A 27,700-nucleotide genomic window follows, 5' to 3' on the forward strand; every position below is an offset into this window, starting at 1 on the left:
CGCAGCGACCACGCTCCCGGCGGAAGTGACGTCCCCGGAAGCCGGAGGCGGATCCCGCCGGCCAAGGGGGCGTTGTCGGGATGGTTCCGCGGCCCGCGGGGCCCGGCGAGCGGCGCTGAGGGCGGCGGTGGCGGCGGCCGGTGAAGAGGAGCAGGCGGGGCAGGACGCGGGTAGGTGGCCGCCGGGCCGGGAGGCCGGCCTCGTGAGGGCGTGGGGCCCCAGCGCGGTGCGGTGGGAGCGGCCCCGGCCCGGAGCCGCCGCCGCCTCCGCTCCCGGGCTGAGCGAGGGTCGCGCGGGAGTTCGCTCGATCCCAGAGGCGCGGGGCCTGCGCCCCCCGTGCCGCCGCTTCGGCCCCGTGGCGCGCTCCTTGTCCCAGTCTGTCGCCCTGTAGTCACGGGCAGGGCTGAGCGCCGCGGAGCTCCTAGCCAAGCGCGGCCTCGTTTCCACGCGGGCTGCGCGCGTGTGAAACGGGCGCGGAGACTCCGTCCCCGGTCCGGCCCGGGAGTCGCTGAACGCGCCGCGCTCAGCACGGTGCCCGCCGCTTGCTTAACGGTTCAGCCGTTCCTCTTGGCCCTCAGCGGGGGCTGGCAGACGGGGGCGGTCATTAAGTGCTTGCCGCTTAACCGAGTGGCTACGGGGTGTACGGGGTGTGGACACCGTCATGTGCGCTCCAGTCACCCGGCGGGGAGGGGGGAGGGGTGATAAGGAGGGTTTCTCTCCGGAGGTGAGCGCGGTTGGGCTGGAATGGAGAGTGCATCCGTTTGCTAAGCCCTCGTAGCCAGCACCACAGGCTGGAAGTCCAAGACCAAGGTATCGGGATGGTTTCTTCTGAGGCTGCACCACCTGGCCCGCAGACACCCACGTTTTTGCCGTGTTTACACGTGGCCTTTCTTCTGTGCGGGAGCATGCCTGATGTCTCTCCTGGTGTCTAAGTTTTCTCCCCTAATGGGGACAGCAGTCCGATTGCATTAGGGCCCACTCGAATGGCTTCACGTAATTACCTCTTTAAAGACCCGATCTCAAAGCCGCAGATATTATGACGTACTAGGGCTTAGGATTTCAACGTTTGGGTTTTGGGAGGAACACCATTCAGCCCTTAACAGAAGGCATTCACCGGAAGGACAAGGAAGAAAACATTTTCCAACAGAAGTGACAGAATGGCCTTGAGGTCTCAAAGCAGGGCGGTTGAGGTGTTTTTGTGTGCAGGGCACACATGTGTCTCATTGGTGTTTGTGCTCATCTGCATTTGTGTTTTCACTTGGTCCCCCCTGGAAGCCCAGGGGGAGCCCTCTTTCGTCTTTCTTGGTAAATCGAATTTTCCGGTTTCAGCACACGTGTCTCTTCCTCGAGGAAGTTCTCCCTGACCCTCCTCCTTGAAATTAATCTGCACTTCCCTCTTTCAGCGTCTCCTGGACCATGTAGTTCCTGTTTATTCTCTATCTGGGGCACTGGGGTCCAAGGGCACCTGACTCGGGACCCCCCAGACAGACCACTGATGAAATCCAAAGGCAGAGAAATGAGTGGCGGTGACGCAAGAAAGGAGTATATTTCAGGGAGGCCACCACGGGCAGGACAGTGGACTAGGGCTCAAAGACCATCTCCAAAGTGCCGGAAGGGCTTCCAGGTTTATATAAGGAAAATGTGGAACAGAGGTTGGCGGATGCGTGCAGGTGGGCAGTGAAGGTCAGATCGATCATCGTCTTAGGGTCAGTCACACGGCGTCTTCCTGGCTCAGGGCAGGCCTTGTGGCTTGAGGGGGCAGCTTCAGTTCCCAGCAGGGGATGCTTTGCCCGAGTTAAGAAAGGAGCTGGAAAGAAGAACTTAGTCTGTTGGAACGTACAGACTGAGGTCAGAACGGAGGGATTTGAGGTCCTCGTCCGTGAAGGCTCTGGTGGCCGCATATGTGAGTTGTTCACCATCATACCCTCAGTGGGGATCATACAGTGACACTCCATAAAGTTAAATGAATGAGGTGAAAACTGAGACACAGCCTGTGGAGGGCAGGGGACAGATCTTGCCCAGGCGTTTCATCCTCACAACGCCTTGCACATGTCAGGCACACAATGTCAGTTTAACTGCGTCGGCCTATATAGTGTCTTAGAGTCAGTCACTAGAGAGCTAAGACAACCAGGCTTGCTTGCTTGAAGCCATTGCTTCTGTCATGGGATTGGGGGCAGGGGGCATTAGGAATAAGCCATTTGAAAACCGTGATGACCAAAGACAAAGGGCGGACCACTCTAAGGCAAGGTGGGTGCTGAGGTGTGTGAACTGTGGACCTTTGGAGAAGTATCCGTTGGTGGCCCCAGGAAAGAAACTTCTGCAAATTCTGGGTATCTGACCAGTTGGAAAAGTGTCCCAGGGAACAGAAGGGCCCCTGCTCTAGGATCCCTCTCTGCAGGGTAGAATTCCGTTCTGGCTCTTACTCCCTTTACAAGCACCTCTTCACATGTAATGTTTCGTGTGTGTGTGTGTGTGTGTGTGTGTGTGTGTGTCTGTGTTCTCTTTTCCCATATTTTCCCAAGTTTTCCCAAATTTCCCTTTGAGTCCAGTTCGTCCATCTTCCCACCATCACATTTCGGTGCAGATTTGTAGCATTTAAAACAGGAAATACCTTGGGAATTCTTTAACCATTGGGGGACCTCTCCATTTTTACATACGGAAAACTGAGGCTCAGAGTCTCCAGCCGTGGAGACGCTATGTATTGAGCACCCCTGTGTTCAGGGCGCCCTTCTAGGTACCAGAGATGCGCTGATGCATAAGGCAGATGTGGTCTGTGTCCTCTGGTCTCGGTTCCTGGTCACAGAGCGAGCAGCTGCAAGCACAGAGATCGGTCTGTGCCCCTTGAGCCCCAGCACGACACTGTGTGTTGCACTTGCCCATCCTCGCACATGCCGTGCTCACCTAGGCCCTCAACTGACTGGATCCGAGGAAGGCCTTTCACCTGCCGAGTGGAACTCAGAGTAGGGGTTAAGCACGCGGGCTTTGGGGTCATTCCGTGGGTTTAAATCCGAACTCCGCCCCTTATTATCAGTTACTCACTAGCTGTGTCGACTTCTCTGTACCCGGTCAGGTTGTCTCTTGAGTTGCAACAAACTACCCCAAAACTTAGGGGCTTAAAAACTTATTTTCTCTCACGGTTTTGTGGGCCAGGAATTCAAGCAGAGCTCCACTGGGCAATTCTTCAGTTCCTGTGATACTCGCCTGGAGGCTGGGGCTGGTCTGGAGAGTCAGGTGTGGCTTTGCTGTCTGGTGGCTGGAAGGCTGGGCTCAGCTGAGTCCTTCTCCGGTTCCACATGTTCTCCAGTTGGGCGCCTTACAGCCAACCCGGGCCTCCAGAGTCACTGTTCCAGAAGACAGACAGTGGCAGCTGTCAGACCCAGAAATGAGCAGGGCTTTACACCCTCACTTTTGCCTGTTGTTGGTTAAGACACAGGCTGCTCAGATTCAAGGCAGGAGAGACCTAGATCCCACCTCCCCTTGGAGGAATGTCAGAGTTGTAGCCCTCTTTGATCATCCACGTGCCTCATCATCCTCATCTATAAACTAAGAGGGGTACTTATGATTATCGTGAGAATTAAATGAGATGAACTGGGTATGAGATGAGCATAGGGACTGAAAAAACACGCGTAAAGGGCTTAGAACAGTGCATGGCACGTTAGAAGCATTTTGTAAGCATGGGTCTTTATTATCACTGTCTTAGGTACATGATCCGTCGTTATTTACACTTGTCACCCCTAATACTCATGAGGAATATGAGATGTAAATTCTTTTTCCAGAGCTCTCTCTAATCTTGTTGGGGAGGTACAGAATTGCTGTCATGAAGCCATTAGAGAACTATACCGAGTAGTACAGAATAGTTACGATTTTCATAGTCCGTGTAAATTGTGTAGCAGTTTCTAACTGTACATTACTTCTATATAGCTGGAAAGTGTCTAAAGATCGAGAACATTTGCTGCATTTTAGCGTTAAAGCCTACAGAGGAAGGTTTTGTGTTGTATTTTTAATGTCCTTTTTCTCATGGGATGTAGCATAGCACCAGAGCATGGGCTCCAGGGTTAGGAACCAGGCTTTAAATCCTGGCTTTGGAACACAGGATATTTAAACTCCCCATTTCTTAATTTCGTCTCTTCTAGAAGGCCGATAATAGGGTTCTTGTCGGATTATTGGAGTTAATGGATAGAATGTGCTTAACACAGTTCCTGGCCCGAAAATAGTGAATGATAGGTAATAACAATAAGCCAGTAATCCTTTTCTTTTCAAGCAACTGATGGGGCAGGGGTAGGTAACTGAGTACTCTATCATTTGGCTGTTCGGTATCCTCGAGGATTTAACACGGGGCACTGCCCCACCACCTGACATAACGCTCCCCTTTCTGTATTCTTGGTCTAAGTGATAAAACCCTCTCCCCGTGCTTTAGTGTTGCTCTTTATAGGTGACATCACCTCTAATGCTAGTTTTCTTTGAATCCCACCCTGATCTCAAACCAGGAGATCATGCCAGTACCCCAAGCTTTACATGTCAGAAACTAAGCTTTCCGTGAAGAAATGGAATCCAAATGCGGTGTAGAGCCGAGGGTGAGTTTTAGAGATTCGAAGTCGAGGGGTCATACAGTGGAGATGGTTAGCAGAAAGTTGGACATTTGGAGCTAGTGGTCAAAGCTGAAGTGTCCCATTTTGGGGTTGTCTGCTTCGAGCAGATGAAGGCCAGGAGTAGATGTGATTTTCATGGGAAAGAGAAGGGGGCCCAGGGGCTGAATCGTAAGGGACGTTACCGCTTGGTTAGGGGCTCGCAGAGGAGGACGTACAGAATAGAGATGGAACAGATCAGGGGCTTGGTAAGAGGAGGGCCCCGGGGGAGGCAGGCGTGTCCAGAGGGAGGCGCGCAGACCGCACTCCACAGGCTGTAGCTGGGGAGCGGCCCCTGCGGGCACGTGTGTAGCAAGACGCAAGGTGAGAAGAGAGTCCTCCGAAAGCAGAGCCGGGTGTGGAGTGGCTGCTTTGAGGGGTGTCAGAAAACGCGCTGTGATGAATAGATGTGCCTAGAGGGACGGTTTTGTTGTCCTGTTTTCTTCTGCTTTTTTTCAACGCGAGGCAGTCTTGGTGTGTTCGCAGGAACTGGTGGGCCAGTTGGGGACAGAGCAAAGCAGTGAAAAAGCCGAGAATGAAGCCAAGTGCTGGGGGAGCCCGTGGTGGGGGCACGGGGAGGAGGAAAGCTGGCTTTGCAAGGAAGGCACACTTCATCCTGTGAAGCTGAAGGGGTCGAGTGAGGGACGGGCGAGAAAATTGGAATTACGAAAATAATTTAAAGGCACTCAGGTTACGTCAAGTTATCTGTGGACTCAACCTTCTTGGTGAAGTCAGGTCACAGTCACTTTTATGGACGAGGGAGACAGACCTGGTGGAAATGAAGAGAAGGGAAAGGGCCTAGAAGAGTAGCTGTGGGGCTGGAGGGGGGTTGTCAAAAAGATGTAAAGAGACATCACTAACTGTTGTTCGTTAGCAGCAGAGGTTAGCCGGCGTGGATCTTAATGGGTGAGTGTCTGCTCTGTGCCAGGCAGAGGTGAATAAGGTGGTGCCCTCAGAGCTCACAGCAGAGCTGGAGACGCAACTGATGGAACATAAGGATAGGTTATCTGGGGAGGCAGGTGTGGGGTGCCGTACGATTGCAGAGGGGGGACCCCAGACTTGAGGAAACGCTGGGGAGGAAGGAACACGTTTCCGAACAGCAGGAAAGGCTTCTAGGAGATGGTGACAGCTCAGCAGAGCCCTGATATTTGGAAGAGTCCAGTGTGGATAAAGTGTTCCCAGGACAGGAAGTATCAGAACCGAGGGCTTTGGGGGCAGAGAGCAAGGCAGGGTCCTGCAATCTGCCTGCCCCAGGACCAGCTGGACGCTTGCAGTGCAGACGCGTAGGCCCCTCACAAGACTGGACAGAACCCAGACGGTGTCCAGGAACCGGGACTTTTCACAGGCTCTCCGGGTGCTCTTTAGAGAGAACATTTGTTGAATACTTAATATGTCTGTTGCTGTTCTCGATGTTCACGTGGGTTCTCACAATTGTCTCCGTAACCCGTGAGGTAGGGTGAGGAACGTGGACGTGGAGAGAGTCGTTGCCCAAAGTCACGTAGGTCATGAGCAGTGGCTGGGGCTCCGCACTCTCCCCAACACAGCTTGTCTGGGGAGCCGCAGGTAGCGTATTTTGGTGGGCACCTAGGGGGCATGGGAGGGGATAAGGCGATGGTGATCACGATGGGAGAAGGGGCTGTGTTCAAAAGCTTCGTTTTGGCTTCGTGGTTTGGTGACTTTTTCCATCATGCTTCTGCACTGAGGATGAAAGCGAACGAAGAGACCACACCGTTCCACACGGCCATTGCGGCACACGCCTGCCCCAGGCTGACTTCGTTTGTCCCCACGACTTCTCTTCCCTTCAGCGTGTCTCCCTGGATTGTGCTCCTGGCATGAACCCGTGCCTTCCTCTCCTGTGTATTCAGGTGTCTGAGTACTGTATTTGTGTGGTTGTGTGTCGTGTACTTGTGTGTGTGTGTGTGTGTGTGTTTAGTAGAATTTAGGCTTCGTGAGGGCGGGGACTTGGTATGTTTGCTGGTTTGTTGCTGTAGCCCTAGAACCTGGCACATAGAGAGGTTGAAGAGATGTGAGACCTTCCGTGTCTGAAAGGGGGTGTCCCATCTCGTTCAGTCTTAAAGTCAGCGTTCTTGAAAAGGCCTGTAAGATTCTACATGGTCTGACCCTCTCCCCTTCTCTCTCTCCCTCTCCCTCCCTCTCCCTCTCTCCCTCTCTCCCTCTCCCTCTCTCCCTCTCCCTGTCTCCCTCTCCCTCCCTCTCCCTCCCTCTCCCTGTCTCTCTCCCTGTCTCTCTCCCTCTCTCTCTCTCTCTCTCTCTCTCTCTCTCTCTCGTACGCACATACAAGCACTGACACACACAGGCACATCCCGTCCTGCCACTCCCTTGGCTTCAGCGCTCTCAAGCTCAGCAGGTGCCTAACGCTTTCTAGTCTGTGCACGTCGGGTACGTGCAAGACGGGTGTTTGCTAAGGTAGCACCCCATCAGAGACGCAGGAAGGAGCAGATGAGTACACGTGCTGCTTTGTGAGATCTTTGTTATTAGTGTCTCGTGATGTAAGTTAATTTATTTTGACTTACACCTTATCTCTGCAGGTAAGTTCCTAATTTTCCTCACCTTCTAATTCAGCACCCCACGTATAGGTGCTCAGTAAATACGGATTGATCTTATCCACTTGGCTTTTCGCTGCCCTTCTAAGTGTTTACATACACGCGCTTTGTTGTTGTTGAATTATTCCAAAGTAGAAACAAGAGAAATGCATGTAGCATTATCGTGGTCGTAGTCTACATTTGCGCTGTCAAATCCCATGGCTCTTTAAATAAATGAGAGGTTTAGTTCCTCAGTCACACCAGCCACATTTCAAGTGCTTAAGGCTGCTGTATCGAACGGTGTCGATACGGAACATTTGCATCACTGCAGGTAATTCTGTGAAACTGCACCCGTCCCGATGCGTAAGGCCCAAGGTTTTTTATGCTTGTTGTTGGTTTGTTTGAAGGAGCCATGACTGAACCGCAGGTCAGTCCGCGGGTTCTGGGGCCACGTAGCTCCCAGTCACCCCTGGGTCACGGTCTACTTCGTGCTCTTCCTCGCAGGTCTCCCGGTGTTTGAGCATGGACCCGGTTGCCACCCACAGCTGCCACCTCCTTCAGCAACTGCACGAGCAGCGTATCCAAGGCCTGCTTTGTGACTGCATGTTGGTGGTGAAAGGGGTGTGCTTCAAAGCACATAAGAATGTTCTAGCAGCGTTCAGTCAGTATTTCAGGTACGTGTTGTAGACTTTGTTCTTCTAACCGTATGGAGAAAAAGCTCTCGTAGCGTGGATGTGTGTTGACTAAATTTTATTCTCTCCTTGGATCTCCCCTGTTCTTACCTTTTGTAGCACTTGGTGCAAGTTTTGCTTTTTGTATTTAGAGCAGCCTGAGAGGAAAAGAGCCTTTTGACCAAAAACTATCTGGGCTGATTGAAAGTATGTTGGCACTTTGTCTTTAATAGCTCTAATCAATGTCAGGTTTCTCTATGTATTTCTTACCCTTTCATGGTAAAAAGATTGAAGAATAAAATTCCTGGTAAGAACTTTCTTGTGATAAGAAACTGAAGGGGGGAAAACACCCTACATACTGTTTTTTATTAAAATATTCTCATTTTTGTTTTTCACTGGAATAGTCTAAGAAAACAGGTTTGAACTGAATTTATTTCTTCCTATGGTCATTTTTAGGTTATTAGACATTGTTGGAGTTAAGTGTTCCACGTACATTTTCTGAGTAGCTGAGATTTATCTCTCTGTTAGCACTGAAGCTTTTTTTTGGTACCTTTTTTCCCCTTAAAATGCATACCGTTTCATTGCTCTTGTAAATCGTATATGGAACCTGACTTAATCGCTCCATCAAATTAAACCTCCGCCATCATCCATGGTCTAAGTACATGTTGTAATGAAAGGATCAGCTCACTGAGGTAATCAGCCCTTTTTGTCCCTGTGCAACTTGGCCCCAGACTCTGCTTTCCCTGCCCCTTTTTAATTTATGCTTCCCTCGGGCAGGAACAGAGCTGAAGGCTATTTTGGGGAAGCAGGTGATTGGATTAGGGAAAAGGTCCACAAACTTGCCAGACCACGTACCTGACCCAGCTTGGTGGTTTAGATGCAGCACAAACTCGTTCACCTGCAACTTGACCGTGTGCAGAATAAAGCACGTGGGCGTTGTGCCCTTTTCCCTCATTCACTCCTAGGGCTCTTCTTGTTCTCACTGCTGGCTTGTGGGCCGTTGGGTTGCAGAGAAACCTCTAACAGATCTGATTACAAAACGAGTGTATATCAAGTCCCTAGAGTTGTCAGATTCACAGAGACAGAAAGTAGAGTGGTAATGCCAGGGGCTGGGCCTGGGGGGGGGCGGGGGGGGTGGTGGGAATAGAAGTGAATTGTTTCGTGGGTGTAGAGTTTCGGTTTGGGAAGATGAAACGTTCTGGAAATGGACAGTGGTGATGGGGGCACCGCAATGTGAATGTACTTCATGCCACTGGATTTCCCGTTGGAACTGTGTTTAACACTTGTAACCGCTTAGGAATGGATCAGATGGTAAATATTACGTATATTTTGCCACAATTAAACAAACTAAAATTAAAAAAAGAATGAGTGTCGAGTGTTGGTTTCTTATGGTTATTTTTATTTTTAGACATTTTTAAGGCACTTAGATGTAGAAATGTCTTTGTTATGTGTTTTATGGTCTGAGGTATAATTTGCCAGACTAGATATGAAATACTCTACCTGTATGCTATACTCTATCTGTATGCAATCGATCATACATATGGATAATTATACTTTGAAAAGAACAATGAGTATATTTCAGAATTTTACTTTGAGATCTGTTTGAAAGGTTGAATATCCAGCACACTAATTTAATTCATCTGAATTGCTTTATTGAACAGCTTGCCAACAGTTTTTAAAGGATTAAAATGTACTTCACTTAAAAATCTTGGCATGTAGGGGCACCTGGGTGGCTGAGTTGGTTGAGCATCCCACTCTTGATTTCAGCTCCAGTATGATCCCAGCGTCATGGGATTGAGCCTCATGCTCAGCGTGGAGCCTGCTTAAGATTCTGTCTCTCTCTGTCTCTCTCTCTCTCTGTCTCTCTCTCTGCCCCTCTCCCCCTCTCACACTCTCTGTAAAGTGAAATTAGTAACAAAAAATAAATCTCAGCATTTACAGGATAGTATTCTTGAATATTAACATGAGTGTTATTCATAAGAAAAAAGTAATCATACTATAAACAGCTATCCTTTCTTTTATCAGGAGCCTCTTTCAGAATTCTTCAGGCCAAAAAAGTGATGTTTTTCACCTGGATGTTAAAAACGTCAGCGGCATCGGGCAGATCCTGGACTTCATGTACACGTCCCATCTAGATCTTAACCAGGACAACATACGAGTAGTGCTGGACATAGCCCAGTGTTTGCAGGTTCAAAACGTTCTGAATCTGTGTCACACGTTTTTAAAATCGGCCGCTGTGGAACAGCCCCCTGGCGTGTCCTGTAACAGTACATTCTCCCTGCAGAGCGCTCTGGCTGCTGACGCTCACTGTGTCGGCAGCGAAAACTACCCTCCTCCTTTGCTGCAGGAGTGTCCCGCGGAGGTTCAGCAGAGCAAGGTGTTGGATGAACCCCATTCTCACGCTCCCCCGTCAGTTCATCTTCACCACCCTGCGGGCGAAGCGCCCAAACCGGCGCCCGGTCCGCTGGAGGCCAGCGGCCCAGAGCTGCCTCTCAGGCACAGCTACTGCCACAAACTCCGAAACTTCTACAGTAAGCAGCACTATAAACAGGCTGCCTGTCCCGGTCACGGGAGGGTGGGCGAGCCGCCCTTCCCGCCCAGCACCCCCACGGGCCTCGGTGCCGGGGAGCGCCAGCCTGGCGCGGCCGGCCGGCCCGGGTGTGGGCCGGGGCCTGCGGGGCGCCTGCCTCCGCGCCGCTCGGCCCCGCCCCTGAGTGAGCCGGACCCGGACCCGGAGTCCGACAGCACGCGCCAGCCCCCGGCCAAGCAGATGAGGCTCAAAAAGGCCATCCACCTGAAGAGGCTCAACTTCCTCAGGTCGCGGACACCCGCGGAGCCGGCGTCTGAAGCCAGGCGGGAGGACGGTGTGACCGAGCGGGCAGGCCCTGCCGGCGCAGATGCGCGGGAGGAAGCCGGCGGCCCCAGTGCTGAGGGACGAGGAGGCGGGGGGCTCATCGGCTCTGAGCACTCGAACTGCGTGAACGACACGGAGCGGCCCGAGGACCCCGCGGCGCTGGAGGACCAGTCCCAGACGCTGCAGCCACAGAGACAGTACGCGTGCGAACTGTGTGGGAAACCTTTCAAACACCCAAGCAACCTGGAGCTTCACAAACGGTCTCACACAGGTACACTGATTCAGTGCCCGCAGGCAAAGGAAAGGACCCGACCCAGACGCTCAGACATCACTGCCCGCTCTGCTTTTGTAAGAACTTTTGCTGTTGCGATGACGTCGTTGATAATCCCCCAGAAAACCCAGGAGCGTTAGCTGCTCTTTCTCTGACGTTGTTGGTGATCACTCTTAAAGAACGATCTCGGAGTTCTGTAGACGCTTTCGCAGAACCAGTTGCGAAAGATGGCACACTTTTCGTTTTTAACCGTGGCTTTGTGTGATAGACCTTCCAGCTTTGAAGAAGCGTAGCGAGTTGTTTTGACCCGCTGAAAATCTCAGATATGTTCTAAAACGGATAAGCTGTATTTGCTCTTTAGAATTAGATGAACTTTGTATTTTTTTAAAGCATGATGTTGTAGGTTCATCCAGACCAAAATAACTGAGGGTGATAGCAAAAGGTCTCTGGGAAGCCATGTTAATATCAGATTGTTTCAAATTGCGGTTTGGAAGGAAGAGGTACACTTTTTAATAAGGATCAGCTTTAACCGTTTGATAATTGGTTTTCAAATGGTAATTCTTCCATTTTGAACGTTGAATTTTCAGAGGCTTAGTACCCTAATTCATACCTCGTCCTTTCTCCAGAAAGTTTATTTTTTCCAAATGCTAAGTGCCACGTATACGACGTTATACGACACTTACGTGTTACTTTCCTTCCTGTAGTTAAACTGGGTGACTCTACTGCACGTGAATTAATGACAGCTCCCCTATAAGCATGAGAAGTACTATGCTAACGGGTGCTTCCAGCATAACTGCTTTTAAGGTGCTTGGGCCAGTGTGATCATGTCCACGTGCCATTCTGTTACCACTTTGGGTTGCCCACGGGCTTAGGTGTTTGCTGCCTCGTTGCATTATCGAGAGACTTCTATATGGCAGCCCTTCGTTTTCATGTGTTTGCATGGAAAGTGCTTTCGTTGGTGGTAGTGGTTCAGAATTATTTTACGTGAAGGCAGTATCGTTGGCTCAGCGTCGCCTGAAAAGAACTTGTTTTAGGTCGTTCTGTTTGCTTAAATTTCCTGGAGCCTAACGATCGTTATGATTTTTACTTGAGAACATCTCTCTCTAGCTTTAAAGGAAACAAATTACATTGTTTGTTCTGAAGGAACATCTTCGGATGCCAGTAGCACACAGCCGTGCACAGGTGTTGACGGGGACAGAAATTGGGAAGGCGGCAGGCAGTTCTCTGATTACGGTCTGGGGAGCCCTTCCAGGGGGTCTGTGGGGCCTGAACTCTTTCCATCAGAGTCTGCGATGTTACTTGCCCTCGCCTTTCCTGCTCCAGGCACACAGTGGAGTCAGCTAAAGGCTGCGGCCGCTCTGGTGGCCGCCGAGAGGTCTGATGGCGTGTTCTGAAGGTCTCCGTTTCCATTTCTGGCGTGGGCTCTACCCACCGATGTAGCCTATGTAAACCAAAGCTCTTTAGGGCCATCAGTTATTCAGAGTGCGAAGGGGTCCTGAGAGCAGAAGGGGAGGCCCCTGGCGTAGGGTGATTGGCCCCGGTCCCTCGTGAGTCTCGGCGACTGGTGACCTCTCGTTTCAAACTGTTGTAACTCAGAATGGGGTCTTTCACTTGACATGATCGTCTTCCCCATAATTTCAGACGTAAACGTAGACACCAAATACAGGATTCGTGTGATTATAATTACTCAGGGTCAGAACTTCCGGCTTGTCCTTGAGGAAGCCATTGAACAGTTTTAGGAAGCCGTTCAACTCAAAAAATATCCTGGCAGGAGCTCAGAGAGCTGGCAAGGTGCCAAACCTCAGCAACACAGGAAGAAGGGAAACGTTCACGTTTAAAAAAAGAATCTTAATGAAACCACTTGATTTGAGGGGGATTCTTGGTCTTCAAAGCATAGTAGGTTTTACAGGCCACAGGGGGTACCTTGAAGTACGCTTTTCCTGTTCTCTACGCCGGGTCAGAGCTGCGGTGGTTCCCCTGGGGTGGCGTCCACTCTGGACAGAGGTCGCCCGTCTGTTCTGTTTCAGGACGCAGAGGCCAGCGGTGGCCAGGGAAGCGCGTCTCCCTGCTGAATCTTGTTTTCCCCTGTAAGCGTGCGTCAGCCACCGAAAGGCGGCGGAGAGGGGTCTTCCCCGGCACGCTTGAAGTCCACCCCTGTGTGGCCGCCTCGTGTGGTGCGAATGAGGCTCCCCGGCCGTGTCGGAAACTGGTGGTAAAGGACTCAGGCCGAAGGGCAGGGGAGCAGGCCGCTGCTGTCCGGCAGATCGCCTCTGCGCCGTCCAGGGGGGTGCGGGACAATCGGGAGGACGTGGGGACTCTGCCCACGCTCGTACTTTGGGGAAGAAGGCGACGCTGTCTTCTGAGAGGGCAGCGGAGATGGTGTAAACATTTTAAACAAAATTGTGGTGCCGATGTGACTAATGATTTTACAAGTTGTTATTTTGTTTTGTTTCAGGTGAGAAACCTTTTGAATGTAACATTTGTGGGAAACATTTCTCTCAGGTGGGAATACTCTTATTTACTTTAATAATTGGAAACCCGAAACCCAGTGCTTTTTTTATTATTATTACAAATAAGACCTACATTTGGACTTCTGAGAGAAGCCTCTGGTGGTGTCTGTAACGTTGACTTCACGCTAAATCGGAAGAAAATAATTTCTAAGGAAAACAAATTTTTAGATCATCAGGGGAAAAACAGCATTTTTTGTAAGGGTGTGAACTCCCCCCCCCCCCCCCCCCCCCCACTTAAGGATGGGTCCGATCCTGGTATGTTTCTTCTCTTTCGTGAACGAGCTTTCCTGTAAACCACAGTGAGCACCCACCCACCTGGAGGCCGCAAGTGCCGGGCTATGTCCAGGACAAATGTCCCCTTCCTCCGGCTGGCACATCAGTTGTTAGGATGCGGGGAACAGAGCAAGCATTTCTCGTTCCTGCTTGGCCCACCTTTCAGCTGACCCCTGTTTAATGATCATTGGGACACGTATAAAGTCTCCCCATCCAGCCAGTGTTTTGGTCCCTCCTATGCGAGCTGATCTGGGCACTGGACGTAAACACCCCCTAGAGAGTTAATGTGTTAGAGGAAATTCTGAACGTAGACTGGTGGCAACCCACTTCTGAAATGGAGGGAGAGCCCTGCTTCTCTGCCACGTGCCGGGCGCTGGCATTTTAGAGGGTGGGTGAGGCCGGCTGCTCGGCCCCGGGCACACGGGCCCGCCGAGGAAACAGCCACCGCACGCAGCCACCGCACGCCGTCGTTCCACTGGCGGGTGCCATAGATCCGGTCGCAGCTCGTGCAGACGCTGTTTTACCAGGGCCAGGACTCTGGGCTGGGCCCTGACCCAAGAGCCCTCCAGGCCACAGCGCTGGCCGCAGCGCTCCCCAGGGCACGGAACCTCCGTGGCAGCACCGTCTTCTGGCACGTCCCCCACGGAGCCAGCTCTCCAGGGTCCCCTTCGTTCTCCCCCCACCAACCCCCAAACCTGTGCCCTCAGGGGCTTTTCCCTCCCACTGCCACCTGCCTGCAGGGGTTCACCGAGTCCGGACCCCTGCCTTTGCGTCTTTAGTCCACACTTGCCGTCCAGGAGAACTCTGGCACCCACACTGCATCCAGTAGGTTTTTGAGAAGCAAGGGGAGTCCTCTCTCCTCCAGCTGCCAGTTATTCAAGGCCCTGGCGGCTTCAGGATGGCCTCGCCTGGGGCTTCCGAGCTGTGGCCACGACGATGGGCGGTGTGGATTTGGATCCCGCCCCTGGCCTGCTACTCAGTGACCTCGGGCAAGCCACCCCACCCTTTACAACGTCAGCTTCCTTTGTCCGTGAAACCAGGGAAAGGAGATGACTGACCCTGGGGAGCATTTGGGGAGTAAACGAGCTAGGAGGAGTAAGAACTCCTTTCTGCCTGGCACGTAGTTCGTGCTTCAGGGGGGCATCATTATCTCCCGTCCCAGGGCCGCCCTCTCTGTTCTTGCAGACCAGTCTTCCCAGGGCACCACCCCCCCCCCCCCCATCTTAACCTCACAGCTTTGGGGTGGAGGAGAACCTAAGACTTGGACTAATGACTGTTAACAATTAGCAGCCATCACTCCCTGGCCCACATTGTCCTAATTCTTAAATCAGGATCGTACTACCTCATGCAAGTGTCAGGAGGAGTAAATGAAACAGTGGACACGAAAGCCCTTCGGACGTTTAAAATGTGATGACGCCTTAGGGTCTGTCCTCTCCTTGCATGGAATCCTTCCCTGACCCTTCTTTGCTAATCAGAGAGAACCGGACATTGAAGCGTCCGTAGTCAGCCTTCAGCCTCCTCTCCCGGCATCGATGGCAGGTCTGGCCTCCAGAGATTCCGATTTGGTCACTTTGGGGTGCGGCCCGAGCGTAGGGATGTGTTAGTGCATTGATTTGGAAGTGTGGCTGAGGTCGAGGACCGCTGCTCAGACCTCGTCCTGAACTTGCCCTCCGGAGTCCCATCAAGGTGGCCCTGATGACTGCCGCTCCCGAAATCCTCCTCTGCTGGGGTCTGTGGTTTTGTCGGAGTTTTGTGAACATAGGATTACGTATACTTGCAGTTTTCAGATGTGTGTTGCTGTTTTACTTCGTAGTGAAATTATGAAATTTTTGTGAACAAGGACTTCTGTTTAAAAACTACTCAGTAATAAGTGTTTGTGGCAAGCGTGGGGTGTGCTGGGGAAATATGCACAGGGAACAGCATGGGCAAAGACAAGCGAGTGCTCGTTTCTGCCTGGAAGAAGCGGTGTTCGGGGTGGGTGATGAAGACGTGAAGGATGTTACGAGATTGCTCAGGTGAGCCCCACAGACAAGCAGACATTTGATAAGCCTGGGGGTCTCTGGCCTTGAGGAAGCTGTCGCGTTGTGGATACAGGGATACTTTGTAAGTAGTGCCTGCTGACCATCTCCGCCTTACGGCAGGCAGTCATTTTTATTTTTTATCTTTTTAATTTTTTTTGTATTATTTTTTATATTAAGTATAATTTGTTGTCAGGTTGGTTTCCATACAACACCCAGTGCTCATCCCAACAGGTGCCCTCCTCAGTGCCCATCACCCACCCTCCCCTCCTTCCCACCCCCCATCAACCCTCTCAATTTTTAAGAGTCTCATGTTTTGGCTCCCTCCCTCTCTAACCATTTTTTTTTTCCTTCCCCTCCCCCATGGGTTTCTGTTAAGTTTCTCAGGATCCACATAAGAGTGAACACATATGGTATCTGTCTTTCTCTGTATGGCTTATTTCACTTAGCATCACACTCTCCAGTTCATCCGTGTTGCTACAAAAGGCCATATTTCATTCTTTCTCATTGCCACATAGTATTCTATTGTGTATATAAACCACAATTTCTTTATCCATTCATCAGCTGATGGACATTTAGGCTCTTTCCGTAATTTGGCTATTGTTGAAAGTGCTGTTGTAAACATTGGGGTATGATTGCCCCTGTGCATCAGCACTCCTGTATCCCTTGGGTAAATTCCTAGCAGTGCTATTGCTGGGTCATAGGGTAGATCTATTTTTAATTTTTTGAGGCACCTCCACACTGTTTTCCAGAGTGGCTGCACCAGTTTGCATTCCCAGCAACAGTGCAAGAGGGTTCCCTTTTCTCCACATCCTCGCCAGCATCTATGGTCTCCTGATTTGTTCATTTGAGCCACTCTGACTGGTGTGAGGTGATATCTGAGTGTGGTTTTGATTTGTATTTCCCTGATGAGCGACGTTGAGCATCTTTTCATGTGCCTGTTGGCCATCTGGATGTCTTCTTTAGAGAAGTGTCTATTCATGTTTTCTGCCCATTTCTTCACTGGATTATTTGTTTTTTGGGTGTGGAGTTTGGTGAGCTCTTTACAGATTTTGGATACTAGCCCTTTGTCTGATATGTCATTTGCAAATATCTTTTCCCATTCCATCGGTTGCCTTTTAGTTTTGTTGATTGTTTCCTTTGCAGTGCAGAAGCTTTTTATCTTCAGGAGGTCCCAATAGTTCATTTTTGCTTTTAATTCCCTTGCCTTTGGAGATGTGTCCAGTAAGAATGAGCTGGAGCAAATGTTTGCGGTTACGGTGTATTGGAGTGCTCCCATGCTGTTGCTGGAATGTTTGCTTTGGTGGAAGGGAGTTTGTAAATATTTTCCCTTCTGGAAGTCTCGAAAGTGAGAAAACAGATTCACCAATGAGAATTAATCTTTTATGCTGTTTACTCAATTTATATTTAGTAGAGTCAGTCTTGGGGGGGGGGGGGGGAAAGTTACCCATAACCTTGCTGTTGAGTCTGTAAGCAGTATGATACGTGAGCTTTGCAAAGCTACCGTAATTTGAGACTGTGGCAACAGACGACACCTGTTAATATAATTGTGGACACGGTCTGTGCGCGGATCTCAGCACTGGGGGTCCCGCATGCGTTAGAGTATGAGTGAGGCTCTGTCCGAATGCAGGGTGTCCGTGCGGGGTAGAACCCGGCCCCGTAGGTGCACCCGGAGGAGACGTGAGGTAGGGGCAGGTCTGGAACATCTGTGACGTGAGAAATGGGAAGAGGAAACCTTGTGCACTGAGCTGTCTTTCGGGAGAGGACTGGAGTTGTGTCGTCTCTCCAAAGAGGCAGGAATGGAAACTTCGAGTGACTGGTGCAGTCGGTGCCTTCCGGAAAGAGGTGTCCCGTGTGCGGGGCGCAACTGAGGGGGCCTGCCTGGAGATCAGTGTGCTCCCCCCGGGCACGGACACAGCCTGACGCCACAGGTGACAGGGTTTGGGCCCGTCCAGGGGAAAATGCAAGAGTAAGAGTGTTTTGATGAACTTTTCCTAAGTTGTTGAATTTTGAGCCCTGAGGTAGTATGCCCCACACTCCCGTTGTTTAGGAGACATCTCTGTGCTAATCTCCAGATTCTTTTTCCCTGTTAATTTTGTTATTTGGTGAAATCCTAAAGTCCCAAAACTCCTGAACTAGGTGACTTTTAAGATCTGAGATCCCTTTTATCTCTAAGATGGTATGATTCCTCAGCTGTTTTTTACATGAATAATCAGCTGCCGCTGGAAAAGTGTTCTGATAGAGAATATGTGTTTGGTTTGCTCGGGTTTAAATGCTCACGTCCTCGTGCCTATTAGAAAGGGTTTCTTTTTTAAATTACTCAAATCAGGTGTTAGTTCTTTTCTGCAGCAGAGTTTTTCTGTTCCCAGTTCTGACAGCTCCCTCCTGATTTAAAATATCTGCTTAGAAGGAGTAGAGCCTCCTTTGCTGCTGACGTTCTTGAGCACAGACAGTGACTGCCGCAGGCTTGGGAGTCCACAGACCTGAATCAGGATGTTTGATCCCGGCTGTCGGAGCCCAGGCTGATGACTTCCCTCCAGAGCATCCGTTTGCTTTTCCGTAGACCGCGATGCTACTACTTTATAAGCGAGTTGTGACTAGGTGACAAGTTGTCTGCGGCCGCTAACCCAGCCGCTTCATTCCTGGTAACCTCCGAATCATCGGTAGCAGTCACTGTTGCTGCCGCTTGCTAGAGAGTTCCATCCGAGATGTGGAGCGGGCACTTAGCATGTAATGAGCAAGAGAGTGAAGCACAGTTTACCAAAAATAAAGATGCTTCAGTAAAGGTCAAGTACTCTGGGTCCCAGTTTGCTGTGTCATTTGGCATAAATCGTTGAATGCATTATTGGACTTTTTTGCCTGAATCTTTCAGTGTTTCATCTGCTTTTATACCATCGGCAAGATCAATATGTGCTCCTTTATCTGGGGAAAGATTTTCATGATCCATTTCTATTTATTAAATAGCTACAAAAAAAAAAAATTCAAGGGGTTGTTTTACTACTGCTTATTATACTATGTTAAGTGGAAGATCATTTGATTATACTTGCTTTGAAAACGAGTAATTGTGACGCTTCAGTTAAAAAGCAAGGGCTCAGTGCTGCTAAGCACTGACTCAGAGAATGCATTTCAGTCGTGATACATCATTTACAAAGTAACTTAAAAAGAAGGACCTAAGTTAACAGATGAGCCGATGGTGCTGTTCAAATTGTTATATAATTGATGGGCTTTTCTGGAATTTGGAATTGACTGACTTAAAACAGTGGTACATTATCTCACCTCCCAGGAGCTGTTTCCCCAACAGCCAAGTGACTCTTGTACGAAATAGTCAACACAAGCCAGTTTATTCACAGAAACTTGTGAGTTCAGACTCCCACAAACCCATGTTACTTTCTGGCCCAGCTGTGTAACAGGGGCAGTTATTTATTTATCTGAATCTGAGTTTTTCATCTAGAAAAGAGACCTAATTACTAAGAGCAGCTTAGTGATGTGTGTTAAGGGCAGGCAGACGAAACGTATAAGGCTGCTGGCACTTACTGTTTCATTGTTGTCAATAGTCATTCTGTTAAAAGCTAGGTATTTACCGATGTTTCGCCAAATTCTTCCTCTTTCGTTACCTCAAGTAAACCTGAGTTTTTTCGAAGCCATATTTATCATATTCTGAAGTATCTACCCGTGTGATCTCCCAGAGCCTGACTCACAGAATCTCCATGCTCTGTAACATGAAATCCACAGACCACACTTTTTGTACCTGTAAGTTTCCACTCAGAAGTGGACTTCAGACCGTCTTCAAGCGTATAACCATGAACTGTCTGCATTTTACTTAAAATCTAGTTTGCAGATTTACAAAGCCAAATTTGTTAGTTGGCCATTACTGTTCATTCTCTCTTTTTGGCTTATTTTGTGCATAATGCCGGCACATTATTACCCTCAGGCACATTCATTCGTTTCAGTGTCTTTATAATAGAACACTGTAAAAAATTAGGAGGGGAAATGACAGATTGAGTCTATTAAGTTAAATTCCAGCAGTGGAGGCTTTTGTTTTCAAATCCTAATTTGAAACATGAGCCAGGAGCTTTTTTAGTATAAGGCGATTGCAGTTTCAACTTTAATGTGCTTGAGGCAAGTTAATATTGATTTCCTATTGATCATTGCATGGAAACCTATTTTGCGATCCCCATTTAAGTAAGTTACTCTCTCTCGGTACGTACGTTAAGAATTGTGTACAAATTGAATTGTCTGTACTGATCCTCAGAACAACCGATAAAAACTCAATTAGGAAAGGAAAATAAAAAAAGAAGTAAGTTACTCTCTGCGAAGCCCTGCTAGTTCCAGCAATTAGGAACATAAAAGGCCCAGCAGCGAAACGGCTCCTGAGTCTCCTGCTTTGCGTTTTTGCACAAAGGTAAAAGACAGGACAGCCCCGTCCGGCACAACAGAGCCCAGGGGAAGTGCTGTTTGCACGTGTCTCACCTTCTTTATGAACCAAAGCATGTTTTTAAAAAAGAAACAAGGAATCCTGAAATAACCAAGTACAGACAGATGCTTTGTTTCCAAGTGATGCCTGCGTATAGATGGTCCAAGTTAAAAACACCAGGTAAAGCGGACCGAGGTCTGTTTGAAATACAAGCTTAGCAGCCCCCACAGTGTGTGGGGCCCATCTGCCAGGGAGGCAGCACAGCGCGTACCCGCGAGGCTAGCCAGGGGCTCACGGGGAGCACTGGGCTCAGAAGTGCACCATCAGGCATGTCCGTGTGATCTCCAGATTGCTGGGCAGGCCCAGGCCCCCGAGTGAGGACGGGGCTGTCCCTGGTCTCCCTGCACGCGGCTGCTTTGAGCTGTGCATATGTAATCTTCACCTGGAAGTTGGACCAGGACCTGGCTCAGTCTGTTAGTTTTCCTTTTGAATTTACAGAACCTTCAAGAAAACTGGTCATTACTGGTGTGCGTTTTCTCCTCCCCTCTCTTACAGGCAGGTAACTTGCAGACTCACTTACGTCGGCACTCTGGTGAAAAACCATACATCTGCGAAATCTGCGGAAAGAGGTCAGTGCTGGGCTTGTTCCTCTGTTTGTCAAGACTGACTCGTGTCTGTCTTTGAGTTCGCTGTTCTCTGGGCCCCCTGTGGGCTCACCGCGTAGCTAAGGAATGCAGGTAAAGTCAGACCCTCCGGCTTTTCCATAACAAAAAGAAAGAGAAATGTTCATTAAGAGAAAGAAAATCTAGGACACAGAGTCTTAGGAAATGGGATTTTACATGAAACAAAATTATACTAAAATTTCCATTCATTCCAAGAATGTCTGTTAACATAGATCATAGATCCATGGGGACGTGGAGGTGACTGTCATGGGGGGGGGGGGCAATGAGACTCACAGCCAGGAAGGGCTGGAAGGGCCCTGAACTGAGTCAGAAACAGGCCTTGAGAGCTCAGCAGTGCGAGTGGCCAGCTGGGCAGGGCTGTGACTTGTGACAGAGTCGCAGTGGGGACCTTCCTGCCCTCCCTGGGCCGCTTGTCTGGAGTCTGCACGCTTTTAACAGGCACCAGCCACAGCGCTTCAGTCATTCATTTATTTAACCAACATTTATTCGGCACCTGCTGTATGCTAAGTGCTATGGTGGGAACGTAAACAGTATAGGAGCCCCTGGCTGGTTTAGTGGGTTAGGCATCAGCCTCTTGATCTCAGCTCCGGTCTTGGTCTCAGAGTGAGACCAAGCCCCACGTGGGCTCCACGGTGGGTGTAAAGCCTTTGTTAAAAAAGAGAAGGGAAAAAAAACAGTACAGGTTCTGCCTCCGATAAATTCATAGTCAAGGGCGGTGGGCAGAGACGGCTCTGGGGACAGTTCAAGTCAAAGTCCCCCAGTACGGGGTGCGGCACGTGCTGTGCGGACGCTGGAGGAAGGTGCGCCCCTTGTTCAGGTCCGGGAAAACCGCTGTCTCTGCAGATGGGAGAAAACAGAGAAAGAAAGGCTGCCTGGCCTGGCGCGTCTCCCTTTCTGCCGTGGCCGCTTCAGCACCGCGGGCACGTTTCGTGCCGGGGGTATCGCACACCCCTCGCTTCGGGCGCCTCCGGAGTGCGCCCCCGCTTCTTCAGATGGTGTCACTTCCCTTTGGCCTTGTTTTACAACGTGGGTTAAATGCGAGCCTTCTGAACTCCCTCTAAAAGCAAGGCGTGTGTTTAAAACCATGTCCATACACGTGTCGTTGCAAACAGAGCCAGTTGTACAATTAGGTGTGGTGGGAAGGAAGCGTGTTTCTGTGGCCGAGACCTCCCTGAGCCAACTCGGTGACCATCTCTGAAGAAGAAAGAGTGACGAAGCTAGGTAGAAAAAAAAAAACCAGTCATTCAGAAACAAAGCACTTGCATCCTTTTCTACTTTCTTGTAAAAAAGAGAAAAGAAGTAAAGAGTTTTCAAAACGCACATTTCAAGTGAAACCAGGCCACGTCTGGTTCGTTCTGCAGGGATGTGGGGAGCAGCCCATCCGTCCCCCTCAACGTGGAAAGAAATTCTTAATTGAGTTTCCGAATGTCACGGCAGGTTCGCAGCCTCTGGTGACGTCCAGCGCCACGTTATTATTCACTCGGGAGAGAAGCCGCACTTGTGTGACATCTGTGGGCGAGGTACTGCTGAGCGTTTTCCTTTTCTTTCTCGAAGACCGCGGATGAAAACGGCCTCAGTCCTTGAGCCGAACGCCTCTTGTGGTCTCTCTAGGCTTCAGTAACTTCAGCAACCTGAAGGAGCACAGAAAGACGCACACGGCCGACAAAGTGTTCACCTGTGATGACTGCGGCAAGTCCTTTAACATGCGGAGGAAGCTGGTGAAGCACCGGGTCCGGCACACGGGTGAGCGGCCGTACGGCTGCCCCGCCTGCGGTGAGTGGGTGACGCCCGCGGACGCGGCCCCCCAGGCGCCCGCCCGGTCACTGCGGGGTTCGCCTCCCTTTCCTCGGGGGGTGACACAGAAGCAGTGCTGTCCCCTCGCCCCCTCCCGCGGGGTCTCCTCTCATCCCTCCCTGGGCTCGCGCGTCAGACGTTCGCGGAGCTGCCCCGAGGTGCTCTGGGCACGGCCGAGTCCGGCTGCCGCGGGCTCCTGGCCGGGTCCGCGGGGCGTAGACAGAAAAGCGCGGAAGGGCGAGGTGTGCAGCGGCGGGCGTCAGCACAGCCGCCTCGACGGCAGGGCCTGGGGGCTGCCGGCGGACTGTCCTGCCGGAGCATCTCGAGCACGTGGCGGGGTCAAGAGGGAGGGCTTCTGGGTCACGTACGGTGAAGCAAAGGGCGCTTCTCTCCGCGAGGACGCGGCAGCGAAGTGGCCAGAAAGGGGAGGGTGGGCTGGCGGCCCTCGCTTCTGAGGGGCCTCGCCGCCCAGGTGAGGGAGGGCGGACTCTGAGTTACCTGTGTCCCTGTGATCGGGGAGGGGTTGAGCCTCTGAAGGAGAGAGGGTGTGCGTGTGTGCTTGTGTGCGCGCGTGTGTACACGTGCGTGCCTGTGACGAGCACTTGACCATGCCGACTGAGTCATGGAGGAATCAGTGGGTAATGATTTTTACGACTTCCTGTGTGGAACAGACGGGGAGAACGTCCAGGGTCCTGCTGTGGGAAGGCTGGAATTGGGCTCTGCTCGGAGCACCTCCTCCTAATTGGAGCTGGAATCTGGGACAGGGCAGGACTTCTGGGCTGTAGCCAGAAAGTACCTTTGTTTTTGTCTCCCACTTAAATTGTACACAGATCTCATCTCCTGGATACAAAGTTAGGCAACTCCATGACTCTTCTCATTACTCTTAAAGATAAAAGTGGGGCGCCTGGGTGGCTCAGTCGGCCGGGCGTCCGACTTCAGCTCAGGTCACGATCTCACGGTCCGTGAGTTCGAGCCCCGTGTCAGGCTCTGTGCTGACAGCTCAGAGCCTGGAGCCTGCTTCGGATTCTGTGTCTCCCTCTCTCTCTCTCTGCCCCTCCCCCACTCAGGCTCTGTCTCTCTCTGCCTCAGAAATAAATTAAAAAAAAATTTTTTTTTAATAAAATAAAATTGGTAGTACCTGGGTGGCTCAGTTGGTTAAGCGCCTGACTCTTGATTTCAGCGCAGGTCATGATCTCACGGTTTGTGAGATCGAGCCCCGCCCATGTTAGGCTCTGTGCTAACAGTGTGGAGCCTGCTTGGGATTCTCTCTCTCCCTCTCTCTCTTAATAAAAGAGAAAAAAGAAAAAAAAAGGAAAGCAATTGTTACTTTAAATCACAAATGCAGTCTCAAATCACTAATTTAAAATGTCAGTTCCAAACGATTATTACAGCTGTCAACTTGATTTAAGGTTAAATTCTCTCTTCCCTCCCCGGCTAGGGCTGGCTTAGACCCCCGTAGAGGAGGAAGCAGAGGAGGACCCTGCCTGCCTCACCTTCTGTTTCCAGCCCTTTCCCTCCCCTCACTAGCCATGGTTTCTGACCCCGATAAGGTCAGCCTGGGGCCAGGGGAAGAGAAAGAGAGCACAAGAATGTTCGTTCTTATAGGACAGGTTCAAAATTTTGTAACCGCTTTATTGAGGTAAAAGCCCCATACCATAAACTTTACCCATTTAAAGCAAACAGTTCGGTGGTTCTGGTATATTACTCACAGAGTTGCACAACCCAACCCTCACCATGGTCTATTTTAGAACATTTTCATCACCCCAGAAAGATACTCCACACCCGCTAGCAGTCATTCTTCGTTCCCACGCCCCAGCCTAGGCTACCATTAATCTGCTTTCTCTCTCTGGATGTGCCTGTTGTGCACATTTCGTATAAACGGAATCATTCAGCATGTGGCCTTTCATGACTGCTTTCACTTAGCAAGTGTGCTGTGAACATCGGCGTGCTACTTTGTGTGGGTGTGTGTTTTCATTTCCTTGAGTTCAGAAGACAGGTTCAGTTTTAAGATGGCTTCACATTCTGGGCTTTGCAGTGAATAGAGAGCTCCTCCCTCTCCCTCCTCCACCTTCCTCCCTGTCCCTCCTCCACCCTTCCTCCCTCTGTCCTCTCCCTCCCCAGACTGCCTTCTCCTTCCCTTCCCTCTCTTCCTTTCCCAGCATTTCTCTGCACTTTCCAAGGTGCAGACATGCATTTTCCTCTAGCCCTGGGTTTTAGCAGTTTATTCCCAGGAGACTGTCTCTGTTGAGGTCTCATCGCCCCTCTGGCCAGTCCTCACAGGCTGGACTGAAGATGGCTCCAGGCAGCTCGCTTGTGAGCACCCTTGCTGAATCCATGGAAACGCAGCGTCCTGCACTGCCTGGGACTGCGGGCCACAGCCGTGCGCGGTGACCGTCCTCTCTGCCGCCAGCACGGCCAGCCGGCTGTCTGTCACCGGATTCCCCAGGCAGGAGGCAGGTGCTGCCCCATGGTGTCCTCACGGCAAGGATGGCTGTGAAGTCTGGCCCCCTGTCTTGCCTCTGGGACAAAAGAGAGAGACTAGCCACGGTCCTCTCCTGGGGAAACTCTACTGTGGCTAAAATTCACGTCTTCAGGACCCTAGAAAAGATTATTCCCATCTGCCCAGTAATTCCATTACTGAGAATTTATCCTCAACAGTGTAAAGAAAGATGGTGACTGAACATGAAGTATAGTAGCAAACAGGTGGAGACCGCCCACACGTGCAGGAGATCGAGGGCGGGTTCTGAGGCCTCGAGTCCACGACATGTCACGTGTCTGTATAAACTGTGTGGTATAGCGACGGCATAGCAGACGGTGTTGTTCAGTGAAAGAGACCGAGCCTGACGCTGAGGGCACGGTGTAGACGTGAGGACACAGGGTCACTGTGGTCACTGTGGCGAGCTTCGGTATCCTGCGTGGGGAAGGGTACACCTGTAAGGCGTGGACGTCGACGCCTGGTCTGCCTGATGGGCGGGTGCTGCGGAGCTGAGCGTTCCACGTTCACGCGGGTCAGGGCAAAGCTCTAAATAGGCATCTACGTAACTGCGTAGTTCTCAGTCCTCTGTCAACATGTGATGTCTTCTGGAAGGCTGTCTGTTGGTTTCTGTCTTCCGATCTTACCTACTCTCATGGAAGTTGACCCCCCCCCCACCTCTGTCATATACACAGGATGGAACTAGAACCAGGAGAAGCGTATGTAAAATTATGTTGAAAGCAAAAAGCTGTTTCTAAATTGTCGATCGGCCACGTTAGATTTGCGAAAACTTAAACAAAACGGGCGAGGTTTCCCGGCACGGGCCGGCAGGGGCAGGCACCTCGGCTTACCCGGCGAGGCGCTCCCTTGCGGGGACGCAGGGTCCCTCGAAGGCTCACGCTGAGGTGCCCACCGCCAAAAGGCCGCGGGTCGGAGCGACGCAGCTGGAGAAGAACGCGAGCGTCTTCCGGGGCGAGCAGGTGACGGGAGGGCTCGACTCCGTGCCGTGAAAGCAGAGCCGGTCTGGGTTTTAGAAGGGGGCGGGGGCGGGGGCGGGGCGGTGCTTGCAGAAGGCCCGCTTCTGAAAGGACCCCCTTTTCCTCCCGCAGGGAAGTGTTTCGGGGGCTCCGGCGACCTCCGCAGGCACGTGCGCACGCACACGGGGGAGAAGCCGTACGCGTGCGAGGTGTGCAGCAAGTGCTTCACGCGCTCCGCCGTCCTCCGGCGGCACAAGAGGACGCACTGCAGGCCCGAGGCGCGCCGGGACGCGCTGGACGAGCTGGCGCAGGCCCTCGACGCCTCCGACCTCGAGAAGTCCCAGGGCTCGGATGCCTTCTCCCAGGACGTGCCTGTCGCCTTGATGCCCGCGTCGCTCAAGCTCCCCGTGCACCCGGTGGGAGAGTCCGTGACGGAATTCGACGGCCACGCTGCCGGCCCCTACTGCAAGTTCCGGGCCGCGGTCGAGCCTCACGGAGCCGGCGGCCCGGAGAAGCTGGGTCCGGACCCCGGCAAGCTCGCCAAGCGCCCCCTGCAGCCGGCGCCGCAGCAGACGTTCGCTTACCCGGACGTGGCCGCCTCCGCCGGCGACCAGCCGCTGCCGGCCGACAGCCCGTCCCTGGGCCGCTCGTCCCCGGCCGCGCTGGACACCCCCTGCGGCGACGGGCCGGGCGGCCGCGCGGCCTCCACGCCCTACAGGAACCCCGAGGGCCAGTTCTTCTCCAGCATGACCCTGTGGGGGCTGGCCATGAAGACGCTGCAGAACGAAAACGAGCTGGACCAGTGACGGCCGGCGACGGCCCGGCCCGGCCCCCGCGGCATCTTCTCGGCTCGGCAGGCGCGTCCCCGCGCCGCGGGAGGGGGCCCGGCCCCTTCCCAACAGCCCGAGATCCTGTGGCCGCCCCTGTGCCGCCGGTGGCTGATAACCGGAAGCATCTGGAGCCCAGGATCTGGGAAGGCCTGCCGGCTCCCCGCGCACACAGACGCGGGACCGGAGGGCTCCAGGGCAGCAGCTACCGGCTCGAGACACCGGCCCACTGACGTCAGCCGGGCACGACGGCGGGCACGCTCTGGGCCCCCTGCTGCACCCCGAGTCGTGTTCGAGGGAAAACATGCAGAAACACAAATATTTTTGCATTTTTACATGATTGAAATTTGTAGCGTTTTGTACTTTAATTTACGCAAAAATTTTATTTGTATATGAAACCCGTGCTATAATTTAATTGGAATAAATGAAACTTGACTTTCTCTATAATGTGTGTTTCCTCCAGCATTTTCTTTCATTTAAAGACCCCGGTGCGTATAAAAGTAAACGGCAAGAAGGGCTCCCCCTGCGGGGATGAGTCCTGGGTTCAGTCCGGCCGCCCCGGGGCCGTGGGCTTCCAAAGCCACCGGAACAGGGCCCGAGTCCTGGCTCCCGATTGCTGCCTGCGTCACAGGCAAGCTGCTCAGCCCCCCAGGATCTCCTCTGGGTTTTCTTTTGTGCGGTATGAGGTAAGAATCTTGTGGCACTGATGCAAGGCCCGAGAGATGCCCCCATCCCCCTGAAGATACTTGCCAGGTCCACCTGCCAGG

The 27,700-nt window shown here is 51.7% G+C and overlaps 1 protein-coding gene across 4 annotated transcripts; it reads left to right on the forward strand.

Moving 5' to 3' along the window:
* Window positions 1-65: 65 nt before the first annotated feature.
* Window positions 66-27,380, forward strand: ZBTB49 (zinc finger and BTB domain containing 49). Of its 4 annotated transcripts, XM_019453707.2 has the most exons (7): window positions 6,945-7,842; window positions 9,865-10,964; window positions 13,420-13,466; window positions 20,735-20,808; window positions 22,300-22,382; window positions 22,474-22,635; window positions 26,239-27,380. In XM_019453707.2, exons 1-7 carry the CDS (start codon window positions 7,691-7,693, stop codon window positions 26,910-26,912), a joined length of 2,292 nt encoding a protein of 763 aa, XP_019309252.2. In that variant the 5' UTR covers window positions 6,945-7,690; the 3' UTR covers window positions 26,913-27,380. The 4 variants fall into 4 exon arrangements, with proteins under 4 accessions (XP_019309254.2, XP_019309253.2, XP_019309252.2 ...); XM_019453709.2 differs by lacking the exons at window positions 6,945-7,842; window positions 13,420-13,466 and adding an exon at window positions 66-170 and having other exon boundaries at window positions 9,865-11,041; XM_019453708.2 differs by lacking the exon at window positions 22,300-22,382 and having other exon boundaries at window positions 6,942-7,842; window positions 9,865-11,041.
* Window positions 27,381-27,700: the final 320 nt, after the last annotated feature.

Source organism: Panthera pardus, unplaced genomic scaffold (genome assembly GCF_024362965.1).
Source record: "Panthera pardus isolate Hobbes unplaced genomic scaffold, ASM2436296v1 HiC_scaffold_13, whole genome shotgun sequence".
NCBI lineage: Eukaryota > Metazoa > Chordata > Mammalia > Carnivora > Felidae > Panthera > Panthera pardus.